At 40.4% G+C, this 25,645-nt stretch overlaps 1 protein-coding gene across 2 annotated transcripts in view; it reads right to left on the bottom strand.

Moving 5' to 3' along the window:
- Positions 1-204: 204 nt before the first annotated feature.
- LOC141798172 (CD166 antigen homolog A-like) overlaps positions 205-25,645 on the bottom strand; it is a 49,384-nt gene continuing 23,943 nt past the window's right edge. The window contains exons 2-16 of one of the 2 annotated variants that reach the window (XM_074679991.1): positions 13,892-13,995; positions 13,457-13,673; positions 13,272-13,336; positions 12,763-12,850; positions 12,342-12,515; positions 10,691-10,815; positions 9,804-9,936; positions 9,387-9,499; positions 9,165-9,291; positions 8,598-8,719; positions 4,837-4,969; positions 3,993-4,022; positions 3,438-3,549; positions 1,766-1,903; positions 205-1,678 (exon numbers count right to left, since the gene is read on the bottom strand). In XM_074679991.1, the coding sequence (XP_074536092.1) occupies positions 1,801-1,903; positions 3,438-3,549; positions 3,993-4,022; positions 4,837-4,969; positions 8,598-8,719; positions 9,165-9,291; positions 9,387-9,499; positions 9,804-9,936; positions 10,691-10,815; positions 12,342-12,515; positions 12,763-12,850; positions 13,272-13,336; positions 13,457-13,673; positions 13,892-13,995 (1,646 nt within the window). In that variant the 3' untranslated portion in view covers positions 205-1,678; positions 1,766-1,800. The remainder of the gene's footprint in view (positions 1,679-1,765; positions 1,904-3,437; positions 3,550-3,992; positions 4,023-4,836; positions 4,970-8,597; positions 8,720-9,164; positions 9,292-9,386; positions 9,500-9,803; positions 9,937-10,690; positions 10,816-12,341; positions 12,516-12,762; positions 12,851-13,271; positions 13,337-13,456; positions 13,674-13,891; positions 13,996-25,645) is intronic. The other variant, XM_074679992.1, reaches the window with a different exon arrangement.

Raw genomic sequence — 25,645 nt, 5'->3', positions numbered from 1 at the left:
CTCCCAACTGTTGATTTTGGACAACATTCAGCTTTCCACACATCCATTTTGAGCCATCATCAGGAGTCTTCTGCATGTAAACCAGAGGAACACTTTTCTGAGCCTTGTTGGTTTTTATTGCCAAAGATAAAACAATATAAGAACAAAATGAACCATCCATGGCCGTAACTTTTCCAAATGTACACTTTATTTTAAACAAAAGTACAAAAACAAACATCAGGTATTTACAATACTTGCATGGCAATGTTCACTTTCTTTGGTCATTCTCCCAATTGGATGGTTTGAAACAATGTAGGTGACAAACAGCAGCTTAGAGGTCTGAGATTATCACATGCTGAATTTATATTCAACCAGACGCTGAGCAACCTACTCATGACTCACAACTTATTTATAGTTTTGTAAAGTCTGCAAGCAATTTACCAACAATTTAAATCCAAGTTATGATAATTGAATTTGCCTACCAGGTTTTTTTTTATCTTGCACAGTATAAATAGCAAAAAAAAAGAGAAGAAAATCAAAATCACATACTTCACAATTACATCCTGGTTCTTGATCCATTGTTTAAAACATAGTAAATGCTCCTGAAGGACCAACATAGTGTACAGCTGCGTGTATCATCGTATTCTACACAAACTTGACATGAAAACATGAACGCTAGTGCACATTACAAACTGAAGCGATTACAGGTAGATTCTTATGAGAAAGTAAACATTAGAACAGCTACTTTGTGATTACAAAATGATGTCATAGCTTCACAATATACAATCATACCTCAACACTGGTGGAGAAATTACAGAGGAACTAAACATTGTTTCAACTACTCCAGCCTTTGTTTTTATCCTTTAGAAAGCATAACGAACAATGTGTGCAGCCAAAACAGAGACAGCAAAATGAGTCGACTTATGCTTTACATTCTCTCAATAATCTACCTGCATACAGTGGTTATGCTGAATGTACAGTACATTTGAAAACAAAATTTTCATTTCCTCTTAAGTTTATTTTACAAGAAAGAGGAAAACAAGACAAAACCATACAAAAAAAAACAAATCATGTAACATGAAAGAACTCTGTGGCACATCAGCTACTTCCTGCAATGCAACATGGAAATCATAGAACCATCTATAACCAGTGCCGGGTATCACAGTATACCCTTAGCCCTTTCAATTTCACTTCAATTTCAATGTGGTTTTGAACATAATGACAAATAACAAACCAAAACAAAAGAACAGATTCAGTAAAGTGATTTTGAAGGCAGAGGTTGTGTTGAGATGACATGAAATGATGTTAAAGAGTCAAACACAGACTAATGCAGGCCTACACATCCTTACAGCAGAAGGCAACTGGTCTAGAAGTTGTTTTGATCGCATCAACTAACAAAACCAAAGAACTAAATCGGCATTATCTCGTTTAATCCTAACAAACATGAATCCTAAAAGTAGACGGGGTTACAAGTGTATCAGTAGTGCAGATAAGTTATGTTTATCACATACAGAATCCATTCCTTTTTCAGGCCTGGAAGGGTGGAGTTTTAGGGGGTCATGGTGTTTGGATATGCTTTTTAGTAAAATTCTCCCTGAAACCAAATCCAAACCATCTTCTTTCTGATGTACGCTTGATTTTTTTTTTTTTTTTCCAAAGACAGAGGTGAAGAGAAATGTGCAAAAGTTCCATGTTCTCACTGTGGAGAGAAGATTGTTTGAACATGTTAATAAGCTTTGTTTTAATCATCATTTTTGGAAGAAAAAAAATTGCTTTGTTTTCACACCTTTCACATTCCCAAAGGATGGTGGTTGATTTTTTTTACACCTCAGCTTTTTGGCTGTTCTCCTCCACTTTCTCCTCCAGTTTCTTCTCCTCCTCTGAAGACCCGCACTCCTTTTCGCCGGTCTTCCAGCTGCCCTGCCTGTTTTGGAACAAAGACATTTGTTACCAGAAATACTTTAGGTTTTGACCGTTAGAGTAATTTGCATAAAGGGAAAAAATGGTGCAGGAGAAACTTAGATATAGAAGGTGAATGTGCACTAAGGGGAAGCTTCAATAGCAGAGTTTGTAATCAATTAGGAGCTGATTCCCTTCATTTGGAGAGTGCAAGTTTGATTACCAGGCAGACAAAAAGGCTGCCATTTCCCATTTCCCAACATGGCCATTAAAGCTCAAGACTTAATGAGGTCAATTGTTAGTTAATTAAGTTAAACGGGTAACCCAAAGTAAGATGAGAAGATCAATTCCCCTCTTGCTCTACAAATATGAGGCTGTGGTTAAAGAGCTAATTAGTTTAGCTTAGTTCTAAGACCGAAAACAGCTCAGCTGGCTTTGTACGGAGAATAAACTGTAAAATACAGATACGAAGGGTCTGTGATGGCATCACTTCATTGATAAACAGTTTTGAAGCCCACTCTTGATGGGGACCATGTTGGAAATGTTGACCTCAACCTAGCATGGTTTGAGTTAGGCTGAGGTAGAGAGACGAGCCTTTGGCCTCTTAGCTGACAGCTACGGGATGCTCACCTGTCAGTCTCAAGCCAGCCGTGCTCTTATATAGGTAAGAACTTCTGAAATAACAAGTTTTAAGAAAATTCCTGTATTTGCTGTATAAATCTGCCAGCCTTAAGCAGACACTGGAAGAATTGTAGGTTTTTAGCACCAGCCTTCATGCTCCAAGACTGCCCAGAAACTGAACTCCTTCTCAGTCAGTCCTAGTCGTGTTAACCAGTCTTTTTATTCAGCGCCTCCTTTGTTTTCCCTTTATCTGCTGGTTGCACAAAGTCTTTGTTAAAGATAGAAACCACCCTACAGGAACTGTTAAAACCTGTTCTCTTGTTACCAGCAGCTCCTCAGAAAGGCTGAAAGTGTATTTTAGCCCCTTCTGGTCCTGCATTCTTAAGTGAACTCGGTTTGCTGTAACTAACATCTAGACAAAAACTCCTGCAGTTAGACTACCAAATACTTCTTCATGATCCTTTAATCTTTTGGTGTCACATATCATTCATCTCTTATTCATTTTTTAATTTGAATGATCACTCCAGTGTGTTTCATTTTGAAATTAGTCTGGCAGTATGTCAATATCATTGTCTCTTATTCATGTTTAAACACCTTGCATAAGTTATCGGTTGCTTGTACATCAACCTATCTTTGTTTTTTGTTTTTTTGTCATGTGCACAAGCTGCTCCACCATTTTCCCGAGGGAAGGATAAATAAAGTTGTTTGATTTAAACTGAATTGAGACACCAGTAATCTGCTTATTAACTCTGACCATTTCATAGTTTTCAAATTTGACCAGTCCTGTAAAACAAGTAGCACCTGGGAAGATTTCTTAGCTAAAATGCTCCATGTTAAAAAACTTAATATAAAAGTGAAACATAGTGTAATAAAAGAAAGCAAAAATGTAGCAATGATAGTAACAAAGACATTATGGTTGTGAAATGTTGATTCCTTACTTGGATTTCTTCGAGTAGACAAAGTATGCAATGCCTATAACAACCAGGGCAACGAGAAGACCAACAACAACTCCAATCACCAGCTTGGTCTGGTCGCTGTCGTCAGCTGAGTCTGTAACAAATGAAGCAGAAGATGCATCAAAAACCTGCCGGGCACTTTCCAGCATCAAACTGAGGCCATTTGAATGCAGCAAAGCAGAAGTCTCATGTGCAGTAAATGCTTTGATGAGTGGACACATCCACACTGTACATGGTTATGACCCACTGAGTTTAGTGCTTTCTGTTAATGGCTCTTTTCGTTAGCCAATGGGGAAAAAGACAATGTTGACATTTAGTCAGGATGCTGGTGGCGTCATTCCTCTTATACCTCTTTTCTTTAAAAAAACACTCTTCAAAGGTTGGTTTGGTGGTTCTGGAGTCCAAAATGATGTCAAAGGTAAATATTTTATAAAGGTCCTTTTTATTCTCCTCAAGTAAGCAACACTTGATTCAGCCACAGTCTTTCCTAACCCCCTCCCACCATTTCTTACAAGCAAAAAGACTGCTCCAACTTACCTTGTTTATGCATTTTCACATCCTCATTTACTGAAATCAGATATGAAATAAAATTAACGTCCAACCAAAATAAAAAATAACAATTACTACTCTACGTCTATTCTACTCGGGCATGCAAGAAGTTCAGAGAGGAAACAGAATAAACCCAGCATCCCAACATAGACATACACTCACACAAAGAGAGAAAGAGGACGGGAAAGAGGTGAAATGATGTCTCAAACACACAGGAATGAGGAAGCACAGAGAGCAGAGAATGAAGCTCGACGCTGCATGCATGCAGACACACTGTTTCCAGAGAGGTAAGTGCATGCATCAGTAACATTTGGACAATGGTTTTGCAATTACAGAAGGTTAGATCTTCACTTATTGAGGAAAATATAACATTACAGATATCCTTTTATACCTCACAAGCTGCATCTATTATTAACTAAAGATTATATATCATCTCCCTGTTAGTAACCTTGTTTTTTCTGGTTAGGACACCATTTCTCAACTAAAATCAGGATATTTTTCTCCTTGAGTTTAATCTTAAATATATTTTTATCTTATTTAGGTATCTTTACACAGGTAGAGTGAACATGCAGGAAGAAAAGTTAGTGAGCAGAGGAAGAAAACACCCAGAGAGGCAGATTAAGGAGTTTGGTTTTCGGAAAATAAGAAGCAGACACGCGAGAGAACCATACAGATGAGAATGCAGATCTTTTAGCGCTGCAGGAGTTATCAGTCTTGCATTTTCCCTTTTTAGTTAAGTTCCTTATTTGTGAATCCCCGCGCTCTTTTGTTAATCTCCAAGTATAGGTTAGTGTCAGGGTAAGATCAATAAATACCACCGTTTTGTACTTACAGGATGACACGTTTATAGCCCTGGTGTCCACGCCAAACTCATTGGACACCGTACAAGACACAGTCAGATTAGCACGAGGCACAACTGTAATCTTGTGTGTGATCTTTCCGTTGGTGAAGGTACCCTCATCCAGCTGAACCACAAAAGGAGAAAAATTATTAGTACGTTTGCCAAATCTGCTTAGCTTTGTTTGATTGGCACACATTTCATGGTGCGACAGAACCGTGTGTGTGTGTGTGTGTGTGTGTGTGTGTGTGTGTGTGTGTGTGTGTGTGTGTGTGTGTGTGTGTGTGTGTGTGTGTGTGTGTGTGCGTGTGTGTTTTGCCACTAGGGGGCGGTGTTGGCTCAAGATGTGACTCAGCCTTTCCACGACAAAGCAAGTGTGTGCCTGTGGGATGTAGACAGTTTTGGGTCTCAGAGGAAACCTCAGACACAAAGACAAACTGCCAACACCCCTTTTCACATCCTCTACACACACAGAGGGATGAGGCATTTTGTAAATACCCATTACTGAGCCTGTATTCAAACCTTGCATTCTTTTCTCTGAATGAAGGCAGAATAAATAAACTTTGAGTGAAATATAGAAAAGTGCCTTATCTCCAAAATGCATTGTCCTTGAATGAAAGAGTTCTGTTCACCTTTGGAGCTGATTAAATATTGCGCACAGGTTCAGGTTTTGAGGTTGTTTTTGAGGTTAGATACAGACTGAAAGGGCTGAAAGGAATCATAACCATCCCACACACAGCCTCAGGTGCATATGTAATTCAAACTGCCTGGCTGAACGGATTTGCTGCCAGCGTGCACACAGGTAAGCCACAGAAACAAAGGAGGAGAAAGCAGGTCTGATAAAATGACAGTTGTGGTGTAAAATACAGTTTGAGCCTTGGGGAAAATAAGGAAATGCAGTCTTTCCAAACACTAAGCACCACCACCTGCAAATGTTGGACTAGATAAGTTCAAGAGTGCGGCAGCTGGGGAAAATACTTACCAGTGCAAACAGCTATGTACATAGCGGGGAGTGTTCACTCACTCTGCAGTACAGGGTGAGAGGCAAAAAGCAAAACATGAGCTGTCTCAGCGGCCTGACACCGACTACCCATGGATTGTTTGGTCTCCTCTTAGAGTCCAAGGGGAGGGATGCTCAAACAGACGGTCTTTGTTTAAACACACCTTCAATGCTAATGCTATTCTGAGGTTTGTTTGGAGGAAAACACTCACTAAAGGCTCTTACTATAAAATTTTACATCTGCATCGCTTGTCTACACTGCCAATGGGTTTTCTGATGTACATTTTTCTGCCACCAAATAACGTTTACATTACATACTCAGAGTCATACTGAAAGTCTTTTTCTTCGCACAGTGCACATTTAAAGAAGCAGAATAGTGGAATAAGAGTCGCAGTACATTTGTTAATCTTGATAAAGTCGGCACTTTTTTCTTTGTAAGTAATATCAGCTTCAACTGCTTCAAATGAACAAGGGTGGCAATCACCTTCAACAGGTAGAAGAAAAGTACAGAGCGAGTCATTGGATGCAAGAGAATCAGAAAAATCATGTTCTGTCCTCACTTATTCATTCTGCTGAGGGTGAACAAAGCCTGCTTATAAAGATTTAACATTCTTAGTCCTTTTGGTGCTAATACTGTTAAATCTTTTCTCCTAGACTTCAGGTTGTTTTATAAAATCTAGCTGTCAGAAGAAAGGGGAAATGTATTGATTAAATATGAGTATGAGTTGAAAATGAGGGCTAAATTGGCCATCTGTCCCCTGCTGCAGGTACAAATCACCAATTTCATGCCTTGACTATTTTTCTGACTCCATTGTGTTTCTTTAAAAATGTCTGCAGCTGGTACTGCAGGATAAAGCAGTTGCAATCTTACATAGGGCAGCCAGGTCATAAGATGAATTTCAATGCCAACCAGTATTGATTGATCTGCAAAAGACTGACTGCTTGACAGAAACATTTCAAGGAATCTGAAGGACTTAAATTTAGCTTTAGCTTTCTTGAAGGAATGTGCAGGAGGAAGTCACATTTTAGGCTGACGACCGTCCTCTCCTTTTGTTTATTTTACATGGACACATTCCATTCAACAGAGGTTAAAAGCACAAGGACAAAACTCTTCCTTCGTCATCTTTGATGGAGGAACTTGTGTTGAGTCTGTCCTTGGTAATACTTACAGATCAAGCAAAAACGCTACTCGGTATTCACTGAGAATCAGGGACGATTATTCAAATAGTCCCCCCCTCCGTCTGTTGGGTGCCTTGCTCTCTGTGTCTTGCTGTTGTAGACTTATGATATGCTAATTTTACCTTGCAAAGTTTGCACTTGACCTCAGTTCTGTTTATTTTTTTGAAGGAGTTGCTCACAGAACTCTAACAGCTGAGGAAGTCTCTGAAGTTTTCTCTCCGGTTTGAATCTCACAGCACGACACCCCGTTTACCAGAGCCTGGCACTAATGCTCTTATTCTTTTGTCATTTGATGGTGGAGTTGACTTTCAAAGGCCACCATTACATTACATACAGGCCCCAGAAAACATGATGGAAAGTACATCTTTATCATGAGATAATGGCATGAACTATCAATTTTTTTTTGTTGAAAGTTATATCGAGAAATCACGACTCATCCTTAAATAGGTGGTGTTGTGCTCTTTTTTTAAAGACTTTGTACTGTCTCTCTGGTAACCCAGTATAAGGGTTACATGATTTACAGCTGAAAAGCAACAATGTTTCATAAACTGCTGTTTTACAAACCTCTTATTTCAGCCCCTGTCTGAAATGCCTTGTTAAAGCTGCTGGCTCTTTAAGGCTCCCCACCCAACAAACCCCCTTCAGACCTTGGTGTTTGAGGCCTGCCCCTCCAATGTGTCATGAACCAGTCAGGAGACCCCTATGGGATGACCGTCCTAAGCAAGCCTCATTAAGATCTCGTAAAGATCTCAATATGTTTTAAAATGATTCGTTTTGAGCAGTTTGCAGACAGATCCAGGGATTTCTACAACATATGAATCTGTAACAGTTTGATCATTTGAACATGTTAAACATTCAGCATTGTTACTTTACATCCATTTTCAAAAATGAGAAAACATAATAACCCTCATAATAAACCCTTTTGTTTAAATGATCAATAAAAGCTCCAGAAACAACAGCTGTTTTATTCACCTGCTGTGATTTCAATTGTGAGTGGAGAATCCTGTATCCACAAGGGATCAGACTGCCTATGCCTACCTATGCTCAAGGGATTCACAGGACACGGTGCAGCATCAAGTACTGCTTTTGTGTTTCTTAATTACTCTAAAACTTCCTGACATGTTCATCAAAATATGGCTTCTCCCGGCTGCATGGAACACAGACGCACCAGATGCTCTAATGTTCAATTTCTGGCAGAGCTGCTCAGGAAGTGTTTGTTTGAGTCTTACACCAAACTAATTGTTACTACGGTAACCACATGTGTCACCATATCCCCAGAAGCTGAAATATGAAGGATTATAACTTTAAGATGTTTGTAAACATCACTTCTGAGAGTATTTGTGGGAATAAATTTAGTGGGAGTAGCATGTGCTTGAATTCAGCCACCTCACTGAGTGCAGGCTTCATTTTCAAATTCTATCTGAAAAGTTCTTGCATTTCACTGTATTTGGACATCTAACAAATCATGTGCAGCCTGGAAAAATGTCACAACACTAACTTCCATGGAAAAAAAACAATGAAGAGCATCCAAACTAAAGCATTCTGGTGAATGAAATTTTGTTGTGTGTATTCATACCAAAGTGCCGTTGATGCTCCAGGAAACAGCAGGCTTGGGGAAACCTTCAGCCTCACATATCAAGACTTTATGTGTGCCATCATCACCGAGCTGCTTGGTCAGATGTCTGATAACTGGGGCACCTGCAACAGGGATGTAAATCTTCAGATGCATGCGAATGAGACAATGATTTGAGAGCTGCACCTAGTGCGAGCACTCAGTGTGCCACTTTTGATGAGCAGAACTGGATGAACTGAACTCCAGCAGCTCCTGCATGGAGTCCTGGAAACCCATATTGATTACACCTTTATGTTCATACTGTGGATATGGAACTTGTTAAGATGAGCATAAAAAGACAAGTAACAGGGTGAAGCTAAAATACATCAAAGTCCACCTCACAGCACTTTTAACTTGCTAATGAAGCAGCTAGGTTTCTCTGCCATTTCTTAAGCTAAGTTTAACCAAACTAGCCAACTTTTCATATGTTACTGTTGCAGATAAGAACTGTACACATTCTTTAATGTCACTTTCAGAAATGAAGCAAAAACAGTTCTTCCAGACATCTCTCTGTTTCCTTTTAGCTCTTACCTTCAACGGCCAGCTCAAAAGAAGCGCTCCGACTGAGCCCATCCATTGTCACCAGGCACTCATAGAGGCCAGAGTCTGAATATGTCACCTTGGTAAACTTTGGCTCTTTGTCCAGTTTCACTTTATTCTGGGATTCAATAAACAGAATATTGGAGCTGTCAATAACAAGCACAAGCTTTTTATTCATTGATTTAACGGTGGTGAATGAGAGGTTTCTTTTACCTTTGTCCAGGAGACCTGTGTGTCGCCGGAAGCATCAATCTGGAGATGGGGATCCAAGGGCTCATCGGCACGCCTGACGACATTTCCAGAAAGGCTCAAATTGATGTCTAGGTCTGAAGAGAGAGCGGAGAACAGTAAAGGATGGTTCCACAGCCTGACAGGGATTGAAAGCCTTCCTGTTGTTAACCATACAACTCTGATCTTAGCTCACAGTCCTGCAGAGGTAGCTCATTAAAGACACAACACTCTCCTGCACAAAGCACAACAGGAAGGCCAGCATTCCTCAAAAAATATTTTCGTTTTCATACCGACAAATAAGATCAAAGCACTTAAAAATGACAATGCCACTGGAGTGTAGCAAAATTATAGTGATTTCTTCTTTTGTGATAGGAAATAGCACTTGTTTTGGTTTCTTACATTTTACAATGATCTCCTCAGATGCTTCCATTGTTGGGTCATCAATAAGGGAGCATTTGTATTCACCGGTGTTGTTGCGTGAGACATCTGTGATGGTGTAACTGTCTGTGTTTTCCACGGGCATCAATTCTCCCTTTAAAGACATACAACCAAACAGGTGATTAGTCTACAATGACATGCTCAAGAGGAACAAAATTATATTCTATCAGATGGTGAGCTGCAAAAAAGTAATCTCCTTGGTGGTGTTTTATTTACTCTGGTAGATGTGTCTAGACAGACTCCATTCTGACCTGATTTAATTCAGGCCGATCTCGATCTCAGGTGTTTGTCCAAATTGGGGCGTGTTAATTTCAGTTAAGACCTTTTCTTTTATAACAAAGATGGCTGCTGCTAAGGTTTCAGTAACAAACAAACAAGTGTACACTGCAAAAAACTGAAATCTTATCAAGTGTTTTTGTCTTTTTTTAAGTAAAAATTGTCGTCTTATACTCGATATGAGCCACTTTCAACTTAACAATCCAGAAAAATGTCTTGTTTCAAGTTATGAAAGTACAAAAATGAGGTTTGAATCGCTAGCAAACAATAAAAAAAATCTGCCAATGGAACAAGAAAAAAATTGCTTGAAAATTTCCTTGAGACTAGAACAATGTCTTAATACAAGTAACTTTTCTCTTGTTCCATTGGCAGATTTTTTTACTGGTTACGAGCAATTCAGACCTCATTTTTGTCCTTAAATAACTTTTAACAAGAATGAATTTGGCTCATATTGAGTCTGAAAAGGAATTTTCTACTGAAAATAAGACAAAAACACTTGATAAGGTTTCAGTTTTTGCAGTATAGAAAAGATAAGTTCTAGGGTAGGTATAGGGTGAGATATTGATGAGTACCTTAAGGTGGAAGTTGAAGCTGGTAGGAGCTGGGTTACCGTCTGCCACACACGTCAGAGTCACATTGGCTCCTTCCACCAGAGGGTCCGGAGCACTGACCTCAAGCTTAATGTTCTCAGTGGAGACTGTGGAGGAAATATGAGATAGAAGTCAGGAAAGGTGTGTGTGTGTGTGTGTGTGTGTGTGTGTGGGTGTGTGTGGGTGTGTGTGTAATAAGTGGAGCGTGTGCCCCTCACAGCTCACTGCAGAGACTGCAGAACCCGACCGTGCCACTGCACCGCATGAAGCTAAAACTTTGTGTCACAGAGTTGGTACAACCAAACTCAAAATGCAGCGGAGGAGATGTTTAAATTGCAGTCATATTCTCAAGCAATCGACCAAGCAATTCTTTTAAAGCCCAGTGTTTCCTCTCCATGTGAGACAAACTTTCACATTTCTTGTATGAAAGTGTTCTGCAAGTGATAAAGCTTCGGTGAGCAGGTAACTTCAATATTTTATGCTACATTTGATTTAAAACCACCGTAGACTCGCAGAATCCCGAACATTTTTTCACAAATCATCGTTGAGGGTGCAGTTACTGCTGTCTGTCTGAGTGACGCAGTATGGACTATAACAGACAGCAGATTGTCCCCAATGACTGAAGCACAAGTGATTTAAAGAGTTATTCTTGTCGTTGGTTATAAGCTTGATGGGTCAGCAGCTGCATTTGTTGTAGCCCTAAAAACCCAGATAGAATAAATTCTGGCTAGTTAATTCCAAATTTATCATATCATCTGTTATTGAAGCACCCATGAGGAGTTGCCAAGCTGGTTGTAAATCTAACTTTTATTGCTGACAACTCCTTTCTACAGAGTTGAGCACAAGCCACTTTTTGCAAGTCCAGGTCAAGTCTTTTTTTTCCTGTGTTTCATTTCTGAACCTTGAAAACAGAGCGATAACATAAAAACCTTCTGTGCTTGATTCTTAATCTCAAAAAGATGTTTATCCCTTGCCATGATTCAGAGAACAAGCTGAAAATGTGCCACACTAAAATGTAAAGAAAATTAGCAGCAAATCATAGTGTAGGATTTTGTCACATTTTCTTTTTTTTTCCGTTTCTTTCGGTGGTTGGAGGAGGACCCCTAACTGTCCCCTAAATTTTTCCCTGATGCCTGCACCTCTCCTCCTTTACTCCACACAGCAGCCTGTCCTGGCTCAGAGATGATCAGTGATCTGTGTGCGGATGACATTTAATCATGATTCAGGGGCAATCAACTGCACAAAGGTACAGTTGCAGAAATTGTAATATTTCACAATTTCTGGCAGTTGGTTTCTGGATTAAAATGCTCTCTTGCTCAGTCTTCCAGTTGGTGAAGTGACAGTGGCCTTTGAGGACAAGGAGCTCGTGCGATGCTCAAGTGTGATCTTTCATTTGTCAAGTTTTTACCATTTAAAACCCATGATATCACAAACGATTAAGCACATAAGTATCATCATTATTGTATTGTATTGTTACTAGTCTTTAAAAAGATGGCAGTAAATTTTCTCATAGGCTAAGTCCACTACAGCGTAACCTTTCACTTTGTTCAGAAGTTTCAGCAGGTCTGCAGAAAACATCGACCGCTCAGAGGTAGTCCCTGATTGATGTTGTTCGTGTGGTTCAGCAACTCACAGGTTATGCTGAAGGTCACTGGAGAGGACACCAGTGGGACACCCCCAGGGTGCTGAGTGCTGCAGCTGAACTGGGCGTCTGCGTCCTTTTTTTCAGCTGAGTACTCCAGTGTGGAGATGGTGGTTGAAAGGCCAGTATCAGGATCTACTACCACTTCAGCCTGGATGGAAACCCCTAGATGGAAAACAAAGAACTCAGTCAAAACTTCAGCAACAGCAAAAGAACATTAGTGTAATGACCAAACAGTGCTTCCTCACTGTTTGGGAATGTAACACAATTTATTAGTGGGTAATAATTTACAGCAACATTTCTAGACACAGGGAATACAAAAAATGACTATGAAATTTTTATAAATGCCAGCCACAGCCCCAAAAAAAGCTGCTGGCGTGTGTAATCATGCAACAGGATGAAGAATACGTACCTTCCCCTTCAGCCACCAGGGGTTTGTTGTTCTTTAACCATGTGATATTTGCTGCGGGATTTGCATCTTTAGCTACACATGCTCCCAACTGTGAAAGTAAAACATCAAATTTTTTTAGAAAAGCAAAAAAGATGTCAAACTCACTAAAAAAGAATCCCTGTGTTAAGACTCAAGAGAAAATCTGCATGTTTGAGAAACACAGAACATCAGAGGGAATGAGCTTTCTGAGCACCTGTCCGGTATTGGAGGACTGAGCACTTTTCTACGCAACAGAGCGTGAAATGCCAAAAGCGTTTCTCAGGCCCCTCAGATCCCTTGGGTATTTTAATTGAAGCAGGGAGAGAATCTACTCTTTACTAATTCATGAGAGTCACTTCAAAGAACTCATTACTGTAGTAACATGGCTGCTGCTACGCCTCAAGATACCTCGACCCCAGTGAGGGATTTCCCTTGATGGTTTGCTGCTTAAAATATTGTAGGTATAAGTAATGTTTGTCATTAAAACTCACCTTAGTAAGTTTGCCGATCCCAAGCTCCTCTGCTTTATCAGTAATCTCCAGGTCTGTCGGCATCTCTGCAGTAAATCAAAAATGTGTTAATGAGTGAGGTGTTGGTGTTTTAGGTGATTGGTGCTGCAAATTGATTACTCTAAAATGAATTTGTAATCTAAAAAGGAAGTCATTTTAAGACTCACTGTGGATGACCATATTAACAGGGTATTCTGCAATGTCTGCATTAGCAACCACCATGCAGGTGAAAGTGCGCTGGTCGCTCAGCTTGGCTTTGGAGAGCAGCAAGCTGAAATTTGCAGCCAGGCTCACACGGTCCTTGTATTCGTCATCAGCACTGATTGAGAAATTCTGGCCTTTTGTCTTGACCAGCAGGTCTCCAGGAAGTCCCTCTCCTTTGTTCTGAAAGCAGAGCAGAGTGCACGGGTTACTGTGTGTCACATATGGCACCGGCTTCCAGTTCAAATAAAAGCACCCTCTGCTCATGCGGTGTCATATGGAGGCACAGATGCATGCTCTAATGCATGGCACAAGCACTCAGTCTGGGCGTGGCTCAGACATGATAAGTGGGTGTCAGACAGGGTGTCATTTGGAATCCATTGACCTCCACAGTGACTTACATATTTCCATTTAAGGAGTGTGACGTCGGCTTTTATGGCTCCATTGTTGCACGGGATCTCAAGTGTCTCCCCATACAGGCCGATAACAGTCTCCAAACCGCTGACTGTGAAAGAGAAAAGCAGAGACACATTTTTCAATTACTTTTTCCGAGAGGGGCTAATCTGGTCAGCCTCAGCACAGCTTGAAATGTTTTGACTGAAAATTGAAATCCGTTATTATTCTGAATGCCTCAAAGTCCAACCTCTTTGTGCATTTTTGACAGGCATTTATCAATACCACTTAGCGGTCGCCTACGTACACTTAGAACCAAAGTTTGTGGAGTTCTGGTAATTTTACAGCTCTCTTTGAAAAGAAAAAACAACCTTCCCTGCCCCAAATTTCATTCAAAACATCTCCATGGAGACAAAGTGCTGGAGAGGGGGATGGGAGGAGGAGGGGGAGTGCCAGCAGAAGTGTCTCAATGAGGCAATGAAGGGTTAAAGCCAGAGGGCCACAGGGAAGAAAAGGGTGCCATGGCCCGACTGAAAATGAGGTGCTGATGGTTTTTCAGTATTCAGATTCACATTTCAGACCTTTCAGAGTTCAGGCTAAGGTAATCGCATGGGTGGGTGCACGGATCTGTCAGTGAGACTCCACAACAGCTCACCAGCAGCAGGATCAGCCACTAACAATGCTGAAGTATATGGAAGAGAAGGGGAAAGAATGAAAATGCTAAAATAATCTGGGTGCATCCTACCCTGAAATTGTCTGATTGTGTTCACACACAAAACAAAACAAAACAACAAACATCTGCAACTTTAATCAGACATCCCTGATCCTCAAAGGTTTGACTGAGTTTCATCTTTACATTAAAGCTTCTCTCAGGGACATGCAAAGATAGGGCAGGCAAATCATTTGCAATGAGCCTGATGCTCATTTGAATCCTGTTTGGATGGCAGTAAATACTTTAACTGTGGTTACTGTCTGTGTCTGGATCGGCTCACAGATGAGCCTTTGTTTGTGATGCCAGGATGAGAGAGCACCTTTACAGGTGCACATAGATCCACTCTGTGATGTTTCCCTCATGGGTCATCTCATTTTTTTCCAAGTTCATAAAACTCCTGTATCCCCCTGTGAAGCATTATTTTATTAAAGAGACACTACCCCAGCTAATAGTTTGCCTCAGGTCAACAACAATCTGCTGTTATTGGCGTCCTCCTGACACTAAGCTGCACAAAGTTCAAACTGTGACACCTGTCAGTCATCTTTATGAACCGTCACCTCAGAAACATCCTCCAGTTGTGAGCTGCCTGGTAAGGTCTGTCTGTAAAGCTGCCATAGCAAGATGACAAGCAGCAGACTAGTCAATAATGTGGTTTCAAGAAAGGCATGTTTTTGCTCATGTTTAACTCTGCTGCTCTGCTTTTATCCTCATTTAAAGTTGTTTTCCTTCTGTTGCAGTTGCTGATCAAATTATCCACCATGTGGCCACTAGCTTGGAATTTTTAAACGAATAAAATGACGTTTTGGTTTGTAAATTTATTTTTGTGGGGTGAGTACAACATGAAGACCGATACTAATCATATGTTTGTGAACACTGCTGGGAGGGGCTACTAGATTGTGATCATTTTGGCGCCCGTACTGGGAAAAGATTCACATCCCACTGACTTTATATATATATATATATATAAATATATATTTATATTAGTGCTGGGCAAGTTAACGTGTTATTTTGGCGTTAACCCGTCAATCTATTAACGCCGTTGAATTTTTTATCGCACATTAGTGCATGTTGCTCACATGCTTTTATTTTGTAAATGTCTGTTGCTGACCGCGGTGGAACCGGAAGTGAAATTGGCGGAAAAACACGATGAGTAACCAAAACAAGCATGGAGAAGAGGGGCAACGCCGCGGAACTTAAAGGCGTTGCCGCTTAGTGTATCAGTCCGCGCGCCTGGCGTGCCAGATATAAACAAACGCAGGTAGTCTGCCAGGACGAAGAGACACGAAGAGAACTAGAGCCTTATTTAGCTGTGTTTTTATGTGATAGTAACGCGCTGGAAATTCTCTAAATAAAGCGTGAATGCAGACTGATATCAGAGGTTTTTAGTGGGAGTCCGTTTATTTGTGTTTTTGGTCAACTAAAAATTGGCCCTGTCTGAATGCAGAGGAAACCGGCTTCTGCTGCACAAAAGCACTGCTGTAGGGGTAATTTCTGCCCTAAACCTTGTGATAGGACCCAACTTGTTCCATCCCGGAGTATCACTTTAATGCCCTGACAGTGGCAATAAGCTTTAATTTTGTATTTACATTTTGTAAATTCGATTTGCACTAAATATGTGATTTAACTATTACTGTACTGATTGACAAGTATTGATTTAGTGTTTGCATGACAGATGTTATGGCACTTTCACAATGCGATTAATTATGATTAATCAGGGAAATCATGCGGTTAATTACAATTAAAAGTTTTAATCGTTGCCCAGCCCTAATATAAACATATATTCATATATATATCCTGATTTTATACAACAAAGATGTGCAACTTCCCTCATAGCACACCAAAAAATTAGCCAATTTGTGTGCCATCGCAGAATAATTCTACTTCAATCAATCAAAGGATTATTAGATAATTTCCACTTGTTCAAATGGAAACAACGGAATAAGTAAACAACAAAGACTTGTGTGATGTGGCATCCTTGGAAATGAGCTCGATTGATGTTTACGTGAACATAAGCAATTAACAATGGAGGCAGGGAACAAAAGAGAACAAAAGAGCTTTGAAAAGGTATGAGCTTTATCAGTGGTGATGGCAGTAACCAGGCCTTAGAGCTCTATCTGTGAAGCAGGAGCATCAGATGTGGGCATCAAAGCAACACCCAATGAAAGTTATTTGAGGAAACGCCGATACCACAGCCTGTCACCCGAACAGATTCAGCCCCTGCATTTAAATAAGGCTCGGCGACATTTAAAAGTGACAGCACGCGACAAAACAAACCTCAACTCGTTTCCACTGCTGACAGTCCTACCAGGAATTATTCACAGAAAAGTGGATAAGCACCGTCACTTGTCAGCTAAAGCAGCAGATTTAAAACCATTTTCTACAATAATTGCTCCAATTGTTCTTGATTTGCCACACATCCAATCATCAGCCTGCTTTGGTAACAGTGAATTTGCTGGGTCAAAATGTCACCTCTGGTATCTCACATCTTCAGGTACTTGCACATTGAGCTCCAGTGTTCAAGGACAGGCTTGAGTAGCTCTTATGAAAGCCTTTGAAAGGGGTATTTGAATGTCTACATGCAGAAAATGGGAAGTTTGCTGGGCTGTAAATTTGCGCCTGCATTTCACAGACGTTTGCCCACATCCAGATCTTGGCACCAGGGTGTGCATCACTTTGTTACACCTGAAATGATGTAGCTGTCCCACACTGCCTTGTTTTTGTCTCTCCGATGTTACTCTAATGAAGCTGACTCTCATGCTTGAAAAAGCTTCAGCTAGACATGCAGGTTTCAGGTCCAGACAGAGAGCACTGTGCACGCTGGGCAGGAAAGGGAGGATGGACTGGATCTATTAGAAAGAGGCCTTTAATGAGCTTTCTGTGCAAGACATGGGGATATGTTTTGCATGTGTTTCAGATTCGAAAATATCCTGCCAAGTTTCATTTTCAGAGGTACGTAAGATGGAAAATCTTTCAGAATCTGAATTTTTTGCTACACCTGGGTGTGTTTTGCGCTTAGAGAAGTCAAATAGTCGAGAAGTATCAAATTGTTTCTTTGAGAAGTTTCCGAGCACAATCTGTGCTGCTGAATCCTACAACTGTCAGTTAATTCAGGCTTCTCTGCCATGCTAGAAAGGTTATCACACTTTCTATTTAATGTTCTCCTTAAGCTTTAAATTTAAACAAGCACCGTGGAATACTCAAACACAGCTGTGTTCAGCTTCTCTGAGAACTTTATAAAAGTCTGCATTAAGGATACAACTCTATCTGCACAGATTACACTGTAATACAATAAGAACATGTTTGTTGGAGAAGACAAAGCTCCTGCTGCTTGCTGAGATAAGGTAATCCTTGGCGACAAAAGTAGGTGAACAATGTGACCACACATCGACAAAAACATGCATACGTGCCGAGCATACATAACATTATCACCTCTGGCAGCTGTCTATAGGATGAGTGCGCCGCAAGAAGCTGTGACCTGGGTTTGTGTTGAGATTGGCTGAACTTCCTCATTGTTTGCAGACTCTGTATACGTGGAACTGCTTACAATGATTGTATTTTCCACCAAGAAACTTTTGCTTTTCCCCCCACTAGTTTGAAGAAAACCTTAAAAAAAAAACCACAAACTGGGGTTGTAGTAAGGAAAAGAAAAGTACGAATACACAAGAGAATAGCATAATGTAAAACCTACTTTCAACACCAATTATGCATCGTTCCTGTGAGTCCACTGTTTTTTTCTGAAAGAAAGGCTCATTCCTCCTCAAACAAAATCATTTTTATAAGCAAATTTTTAAAAATACAAATAAGGAAGAAGCAAACTGAAAAAACTCAAGGTCTCCAGTGTACAAAAATGCAGATTAAAGCGCTAAGTAACACTTTGTTCTCTTGGAGTTCATCTGCGGCTTCACAGATCACTCCGGAGAACCTCAAAATAACTTAAGTCGTCATTTTTTGATGTGTAATTCTTCCTCCTTTTGAAATCAGAGCTCTAATAATGGACAAAAATGAACTAATACTCTGTCTGTCCCAAGTAATAGACAGGCGAGTGACAGAGACAGGAGGCAGCACCACAGGAGACACTTTCATGTTCATGATTAAGGCTCCTCTTTCTCTGAGAAGAGACAGGTGACGACAGCTCGGATATAAGCTCACCAGGGAAATCAGCCACCTCCCCACACTACTTTCTATATCCCTGTTTTGCTACCGTACGCCCTCCCATTTCTTCTGTGTCTGTGTGTGTGTGTGTGTGTGTGTGTGTGTGTGTGTGTGTGTGTGTGTGTGTGTGTGTGTGTGTGTGTGTGTGTGTGTGTGTGTGTGTGTGCCTGTCTTTCAGCCCCAACATCAACAAGAAAACGGAGGCCTAAACTTATTAAGTACTGAAAATGAGGATTGTGCAGTGAATGGAGATCCCATGGCGCATGTCCACAAAGACTTGATGGCAAATAGCCTGGCTTCAGCACTGAGGCGAGCAGACAGAATCACTTTGGCTGGATCAATAATAGTTGAGGAAAGGCTGGATTCATAAAGTGAATGTTGCTCGCCTAAAGAGTGAGAATTAAAGGAAAACCTAACCTTCCGTGACTGTCTGCTTCTCTTTCTTGTCTTTTCTCAAATAATTTAATAAGTGCTGCATTTTGATTCGCCTCATCGACTATTTGAAATTACAGAAGATCTGAGCTTTAATAAAGTCAATCTATCATGACTTGCTGGATAAAGAAGAAAAGGGTCCACTGACACACACAAAGTGTGGGAAGTATCCGGTGCAAATTATTCAGTCTACCACTGGGGTCCAACTAAGTCGATAATAAACGCACTCCACTCAGTGAACACAGCCGACATTTTCCTCTGACATCACGCTCAGCGTCTAGGGGTGAAACTTTGTTTGATTTCAAAATGTTGTTTCCTGGGAAAGCCTAAGGCCATGTCCACATGTCTGGGAAACAACATATATTTTTAGATGTTTACACCTGTCATCCACGCGAAACCGCAGCTTTACGACACTAAAAACATTTTCTGAAAACTCCGGCCAAAGTGAGGATTTTGGAAAACTACGGTTTCATGTTTTTGTGTAGATGCTGAGAAACTCAGTTTTCGGTTCTCAAACATAAAAACACAAAGGCAAACCGTATCATGTTTCAAACTAAAACACATGACAAAAAACAGCTAGCATTAGCATTCAGCCTTTTAAATTACCATGAGCAACTGAGAGCTAACGTGGTCAGCTATTTATGTAAAAATATAAATGGAAAAGGAAAAAAACTGCTCATAAAATGCTGGTTAGGCAGTGACTGATTCTTCCACAAGATGTAAGCTATGGTTACCACTGTAAGCATCCTAGGGCTAGCTAGGAAGTGACTGAATGCTGACCATGGCTAACATTGTTAACGACTGGTAGGTAACATTACTAGCCAATGATGTGACAGGGTAGACAGAAAAGGAGGGGAAAAAAGGTTAATGACATGTTAGCTAGAAAGTGACTGAATGCTAGCAATAACTTCAAGCTATTGTAACCACTGTTAGCAACTTAAAACAAAGAGTATAAGCCAGTGATGTTTCAGGACAAATAGAAAAAGAACAAATCCTTGCTAATGAAATGTTAGCGAGGTGGTGGCTCAATGCTAGCAATAACAGTAAGCTATTCTGAGCATTTCAAGCATCTGGAGGCTTAAACGGTCTCCTAGTGATGTAACAGGATAAATAAAAAAAGAAAAAAATCTTTGCTTATAAAAGCTAAGGAGTGACTGAGTACTGGCAATAACTATAAGCTGATGTTAACATTGTTAGCAAATGGTAGCTTACATTACTAGTCGATGATTTGACAAGGTAAACAGAAAAGGAAAAAACAAACTTTTTTTCATGAAGTGTTTAACAGGTAGTGACTGAATGCTAGCAAAAACTGCAAGCTATTGTTGGCACCCGTAGCAACTTTAAAGCTAATATGATCAGCCAGTGATGATCAGGGTAGCAGAAAAAGAACAAATCCTTGCTAATGAAGTGTTAGCTAAGTAGTGACTGAAGGTTAGCAGTATCTGCAAGCTATAATTAGCGAGGTAGATGCAAAATCTATTGTTCTTCCTAAAATGCTGCTTAATCCCCCCCCAGGTTTTACTTTTATTATCTTCTCAGTCGCACATTTATAATAGAGTTTCTTTAGCTGTTAACTCAATCAGATTTGCAACACTGGTATTAAGAGAAATATAAAAAAAACAACAACTGCAGCCTCCCACACGGAGCTTGATATCAGAGAAAATTGCCACCATGTGGATTTGGTGTTTTTGTTTTATTCACCAGAAAAGACGCTCAGCTCATACCTGACTAACAATGACAAGCATATGACTGTATAACAATTCTGTTACAGTATCAGTTCATGCTGGGGAACATTTCCAGACCATTTGAAGAGGTTTTTTTTTTTTTTTTAAATCACAGTTAAATCCTCACTTTGTCCCAGGAGAAGGGGTGTAATCACATCACTGATGGATAACTGACAGCACCCTTACACCACGTCCCTTTCACACATGCGTTCCTTTTTTGTCACAGAGGCACAGTTTCAACTGTCAACATTGTGTGCTCTATAATTTTGCCTTTTTCCAACCAATTGTAATTGCCTGTCACTGTCTTTGCAGCATTAAAGCAAAGGTATCAAGCTCTGCTTTTTTCCGCCAGGATGTCGAGAGCTGGTCGTCAAAAAGCCCAGGGCTGAGGGACTCATTTTCCTAACAGATAATGAGAAAGCATGCACAACAAATTCTCCAGTATGTCCTGTTCTGTATGTCACTGTGAGACGAGCCTGGTTGTAGTTCACAACTTTTAGTGAGAATGCTTCAATCTGTGAAGGCATTCTGGCACCAAAGCCCTTGTCATGGCAATGTTGGTTTATTGCTGGATCTGGTCTTTGGTTCAAACTGAAAAATCTCCAGAAATAATGGTCTGATTGTTGCTTGGTGAAGACATCAGATTCTTTTGGAGTAGAGCGAGACATTCATAGTTCTCTGAGCAGTGCTGGGTTTTCTTTTATTCAAAGTCAGAAAGCCACAATGCTCTACAACCTGCATAAGCAGTAGCTCAGATGAAAGATGAAATCTCACAGCAGAGGGGGGTTGGGTAGGGTTTTGGGGTGCAAGCTCTGCCAATGTTAGCCACGTTCAACAAACCTAATAGATGTTGCTAACCTGTTACTAAGTTTTGTTTTGGCCTTTTGGCAGAAATTGAAACACCTTTTTAAAGAGAACCCTGGCTACCAGAACGTCATTTTCCTAAATGATCAGTGTTTTTTACCAGCTACATAAGAACGATAATAAAATCTCTCAAAATATCTTAGTTTGTATAAAATTTGAAAAAATATTTTCACTCGTAGGTCGCCATTGTTGTTTACGCCGCAATGACGTCTAGGTAGTGACGTCATATGGTTGCACCAGTCTCAATCTCATATAGGATTTAACCTCACGATGCAAAGTCGTGTCGTCTATTCAACCATTTCAGTTTGAACCAGAGAGAGATGTGAGTGAAAATTATAATACTGAAAACAGACAATCAAATGAACTTAAAAATGAAGACGAACGAGGAAGCGACAAGGCGAGAGCCGGCCAAAGTCGCTGGTGTGCTTGCAGCTGCTGCGTAGCTATGTCAACAAAGAGGGAGCGCGTCTGCTGTAAGGAGGTTCACTTTCTGTCATCAGCCGTTCAAGGTAACAATATCTAACTGTCCTTTGATTAAATTAATGCTATCAAAAATAATTTCAGTCACTAGAATCCTCCGCTGTTGTGTTTTTTACATGAGGATGACCGACGACTTGATGTTGTCCAATGGAAGTTGTTTACGCCCACAAGCGATTTCCCACAACTTCCTTTTTTTCTTGTCTTTTGGAAAGCTGTGCCGACTAACATCAGTCTCCTTGTTTCCTTTCGACTGAAAAGTGCACCCAAAAGCAGCGCAATGTGGCATTATAATAGTTTTTTTTGCTCCTGAAACCTAGTGACTTACAGCGATTAGTAGTGAGTAAACGGCGAAATCCAGACGCTCGGCACCAAGCAACCAATCTTCGTCATCAACCAAGAATAAAACAATGGCTGTGCCCATAGGATAGAAACTGTGTTTTAAACTGTATTTCTTTTTAAAGAAAAAACAATTCTATATGTCTTTAAACAACAAATTCTTGTTTGAGACAATAATTTAAGCATTTTTATGCCTATTAGTCCTAACAGTCGGGGTTCCTTTTAAGTAACTATGGTATAAATAGCTTTGGAACGTCTGTAATTAGAAAATCTGCCAATACTTGGGCATTTGAGCTAATACACTGATATTACTCACCTCCCTCTTTCCTATTTGTTGTGATGCAAGACAAACCCCAAGCAAGATGATGATATTTCACGTTAAAGAAAGAGGAAAAATCCCTGGAGTTGTAGCTCCAGGAAGTTGTAGCTCTTTGGCTAGTTCCCTGCAGGGCTGTCTTTCGAGAAGGTCCCAAGAGCATTTTGGCCCTGAAACAACAACTCACAGACGTTTCACTACAACTTTATAAAGGTCTGAGTTTGAAATAGTCAAGACAAAAACTTTGGCTGGTGATTCATTTATCTGGTAAATATTTTCTCTATCAATCAGTTGATAGTTACGCCTCTTTTTGATCAATCAACAGTCAGAAACTTTAAGTCCCACAGTTTACTTTTGCATATGACAAAGAAGAGAAGCAAATCATCGCTCTGAGAAGCTGCAACGAGAGTATTCAGTACAGAGACTTAACAAATGATCGATTTCTTGATAATTGCTGGAAGTTGTTTCAGGTCTAGTGCTGATGCTGACAGACTGCCTGATTAAATCCCATTTGCAGGAATAAGCAGCAGGCATGAGTTTGTTCAAGTACTTCAGGGTTGACAAAAGCCACATTATGTGAAATGAAATGCACCGACGTGTAGATCTGGAGCCATTTCAAAAGCCTCATTTCATGCCACACCATCTGTTTCAGGACACAAAAAAGCCACACTAAATGAGTTGCCCTGCACCTCATTGACCTTCATTTGAGTGCAAAGGTCATTAAGAGGGAGACGCACTGAAAAGACAGTCCATTTATGGACAGAGTGCCTTCAGGCAAAGGTTGTATCATCTTCCAGTAATCCCCTGATGTCCCGCTGAAGAAGCCGCCTGCCTCTTCTTTTGATTTAATACGTGATCCACTCTCTGTAGACTCTTATCTCCAAGCAACAAAGAGTTGTCTAAAGTTTATCACATTTTATTAGTTTATGACAGCAAACAATGAGTGATCCTGTCTGACTTTATTATGAACTGAAGCTGATGCATGAAGAAAAACAACGCAATGGGAAATTAGTCTCAAGAACAACAGCAGGGCAGGTTACCGTCAGTCTAATTAAACATCACTTCCTCTCAGAACGGCGTGAGAAAGATATGAGTTTCAGGGCATCTCTCCTCAGCCTTTGAATAACTCATCTATGTCTGACATTCAGAAACTGGAAACCTGTTCAATTTCTTTCATAATAACACAGGGAAAGATTTTAACCATCAAAAAATCAAAACAGGGAGAGGAAAGATTTATATGATTTGTGATGGTTGAGTCATCTTCCAAGCAAACAAAAGATTTGTTATCAAATTAAGAGTATCAAATTTGCTGGTTTGCTTTTTATGAGGTTGTAATCTCCTGTTCTGGGACTGTTGGCTTTGTATAACATGAAGCATGCTTATGTAAGGCTACAGGAAATATGTTCTGATGTTTGACATGAAAAATCTGGATCATTGAAGACCATTATTTGGAGTTAATGCAATACACACAGCCGTGCATTGTGTCATACATTGACTGTAAACGCTGCAGGGCACTTCCAGTTATGATTACACATGCTGTCTCAAACACAGCACCCAGAGAGAAATCAACTCAATAATCATTTATAAAGCTCAGACACAAGTTAGTAATGCACTTTGCTTTTTCATTGCTGCTGCAACTTCAGATAAAGGTCATTTCTCAACTGTATTTTAAGTAGGACAAAGAAATAACAAGAAAAACAACATCCTTGAAAGGAAATGTATAAGCAAAGAGCAGAGAAGTCTTTTATTTGAAGCTGGAACTGGAAAAGTTTGGGGTTTTACCTTAATACCACTGACATTTATATAAATAACAACAAGTTTTCTATCTGCTCCTACATCAATTGTCAAGACTGATTCTCATCCTCTGAATTTGTCTTGTTAAAAATGACACAACCTTCAAAAGCTGGAGTACAATGACATAAATAAAACTTCTGATTTCGGAGTCTACACCGAGCTGAGCCATGTTTGTCACCTCAGGGTGAAGTAAGGAGGAAGAGGACGGGCAGCAAATGGAGAATGATGGAGGGTACACAACACAGAATTACTGCTATGAGTCTGTTAGGCATAATGGCTCTCTTCCTTTTCCCCCTCAGCTCGGACACATTTTTAGATCACTGTGCAACTGAACCAACAATGACATTCATGCTTGGCAACCCAAGTACCCAATCACACAACCTTTTTTACAACTCTGTTATTTAGGGAAATAAGAGAAAAAGCCTCATGTGCATGAAAGGTAATCTGCAAAAAAAGTGAAATGCAGAAGCACAGAGGAGTGAACTAAAGTAAATAACCCTCATCAAAGCTCCTCATGCATCGTTATACTTCCATGTGTCTGAAAAATGAGAAGCCTAACCTGCTTTACACAGCCCTCAAGCTAGAGATAACACGCTGCTTCCAGAGTGAGTTTTAGAGAGAGACGTATAGGGAACCCTCACAGCCTCCGGCAAAAGACAACAATGTTCATTTGTCGCATCATGTGTGGTCAACAGACACCGGCAGACAACAGCAGGCGGGAACAGAGCTAATGCATCGCCTGCAGTCCCACCTGTCGGGCTTCCATTGTTGCCTTGTGACGGAAAACCATTTCCTCTGGATTCAGACGCATCCCGAGGAGGGCTCAGTACCTGTGCAGACCTGCTGAGGAAGGATCAGGTTGCTGCTTCCGCTCCTCGTAAGGGATTGAGACGTGAGGACAAAGAAGAGAGAGAGGGGTTTTCCAGAAGGAGGAAAGGATTTATTTTGCCTT

The sequence above is a fragment of the Halichoeres trimaculatus genome, unplaced genomic scaffold (assembly GCF_033239565.1).
Source record: "Halichoeres trimaculatus isolate MK-OKI-2021-1 unplaced genomic scaffold, fHalTri1.1 fHalTri1_scaffold_9, whole genome shotgun sequence".
Classification (NCBI taxonomy): domain Eukaryota; kingdom Metazoa; phylum Chordata; class Actinopteri; order Labriformes; family Labridae; genus Halichoeres; species Halichoeres trimaculatus.
The sequence above is the reverse complement of the archived record's forward strand: the minus strand, read 5'-3'. Positions and strand labels throughout refer to the sequence as shown.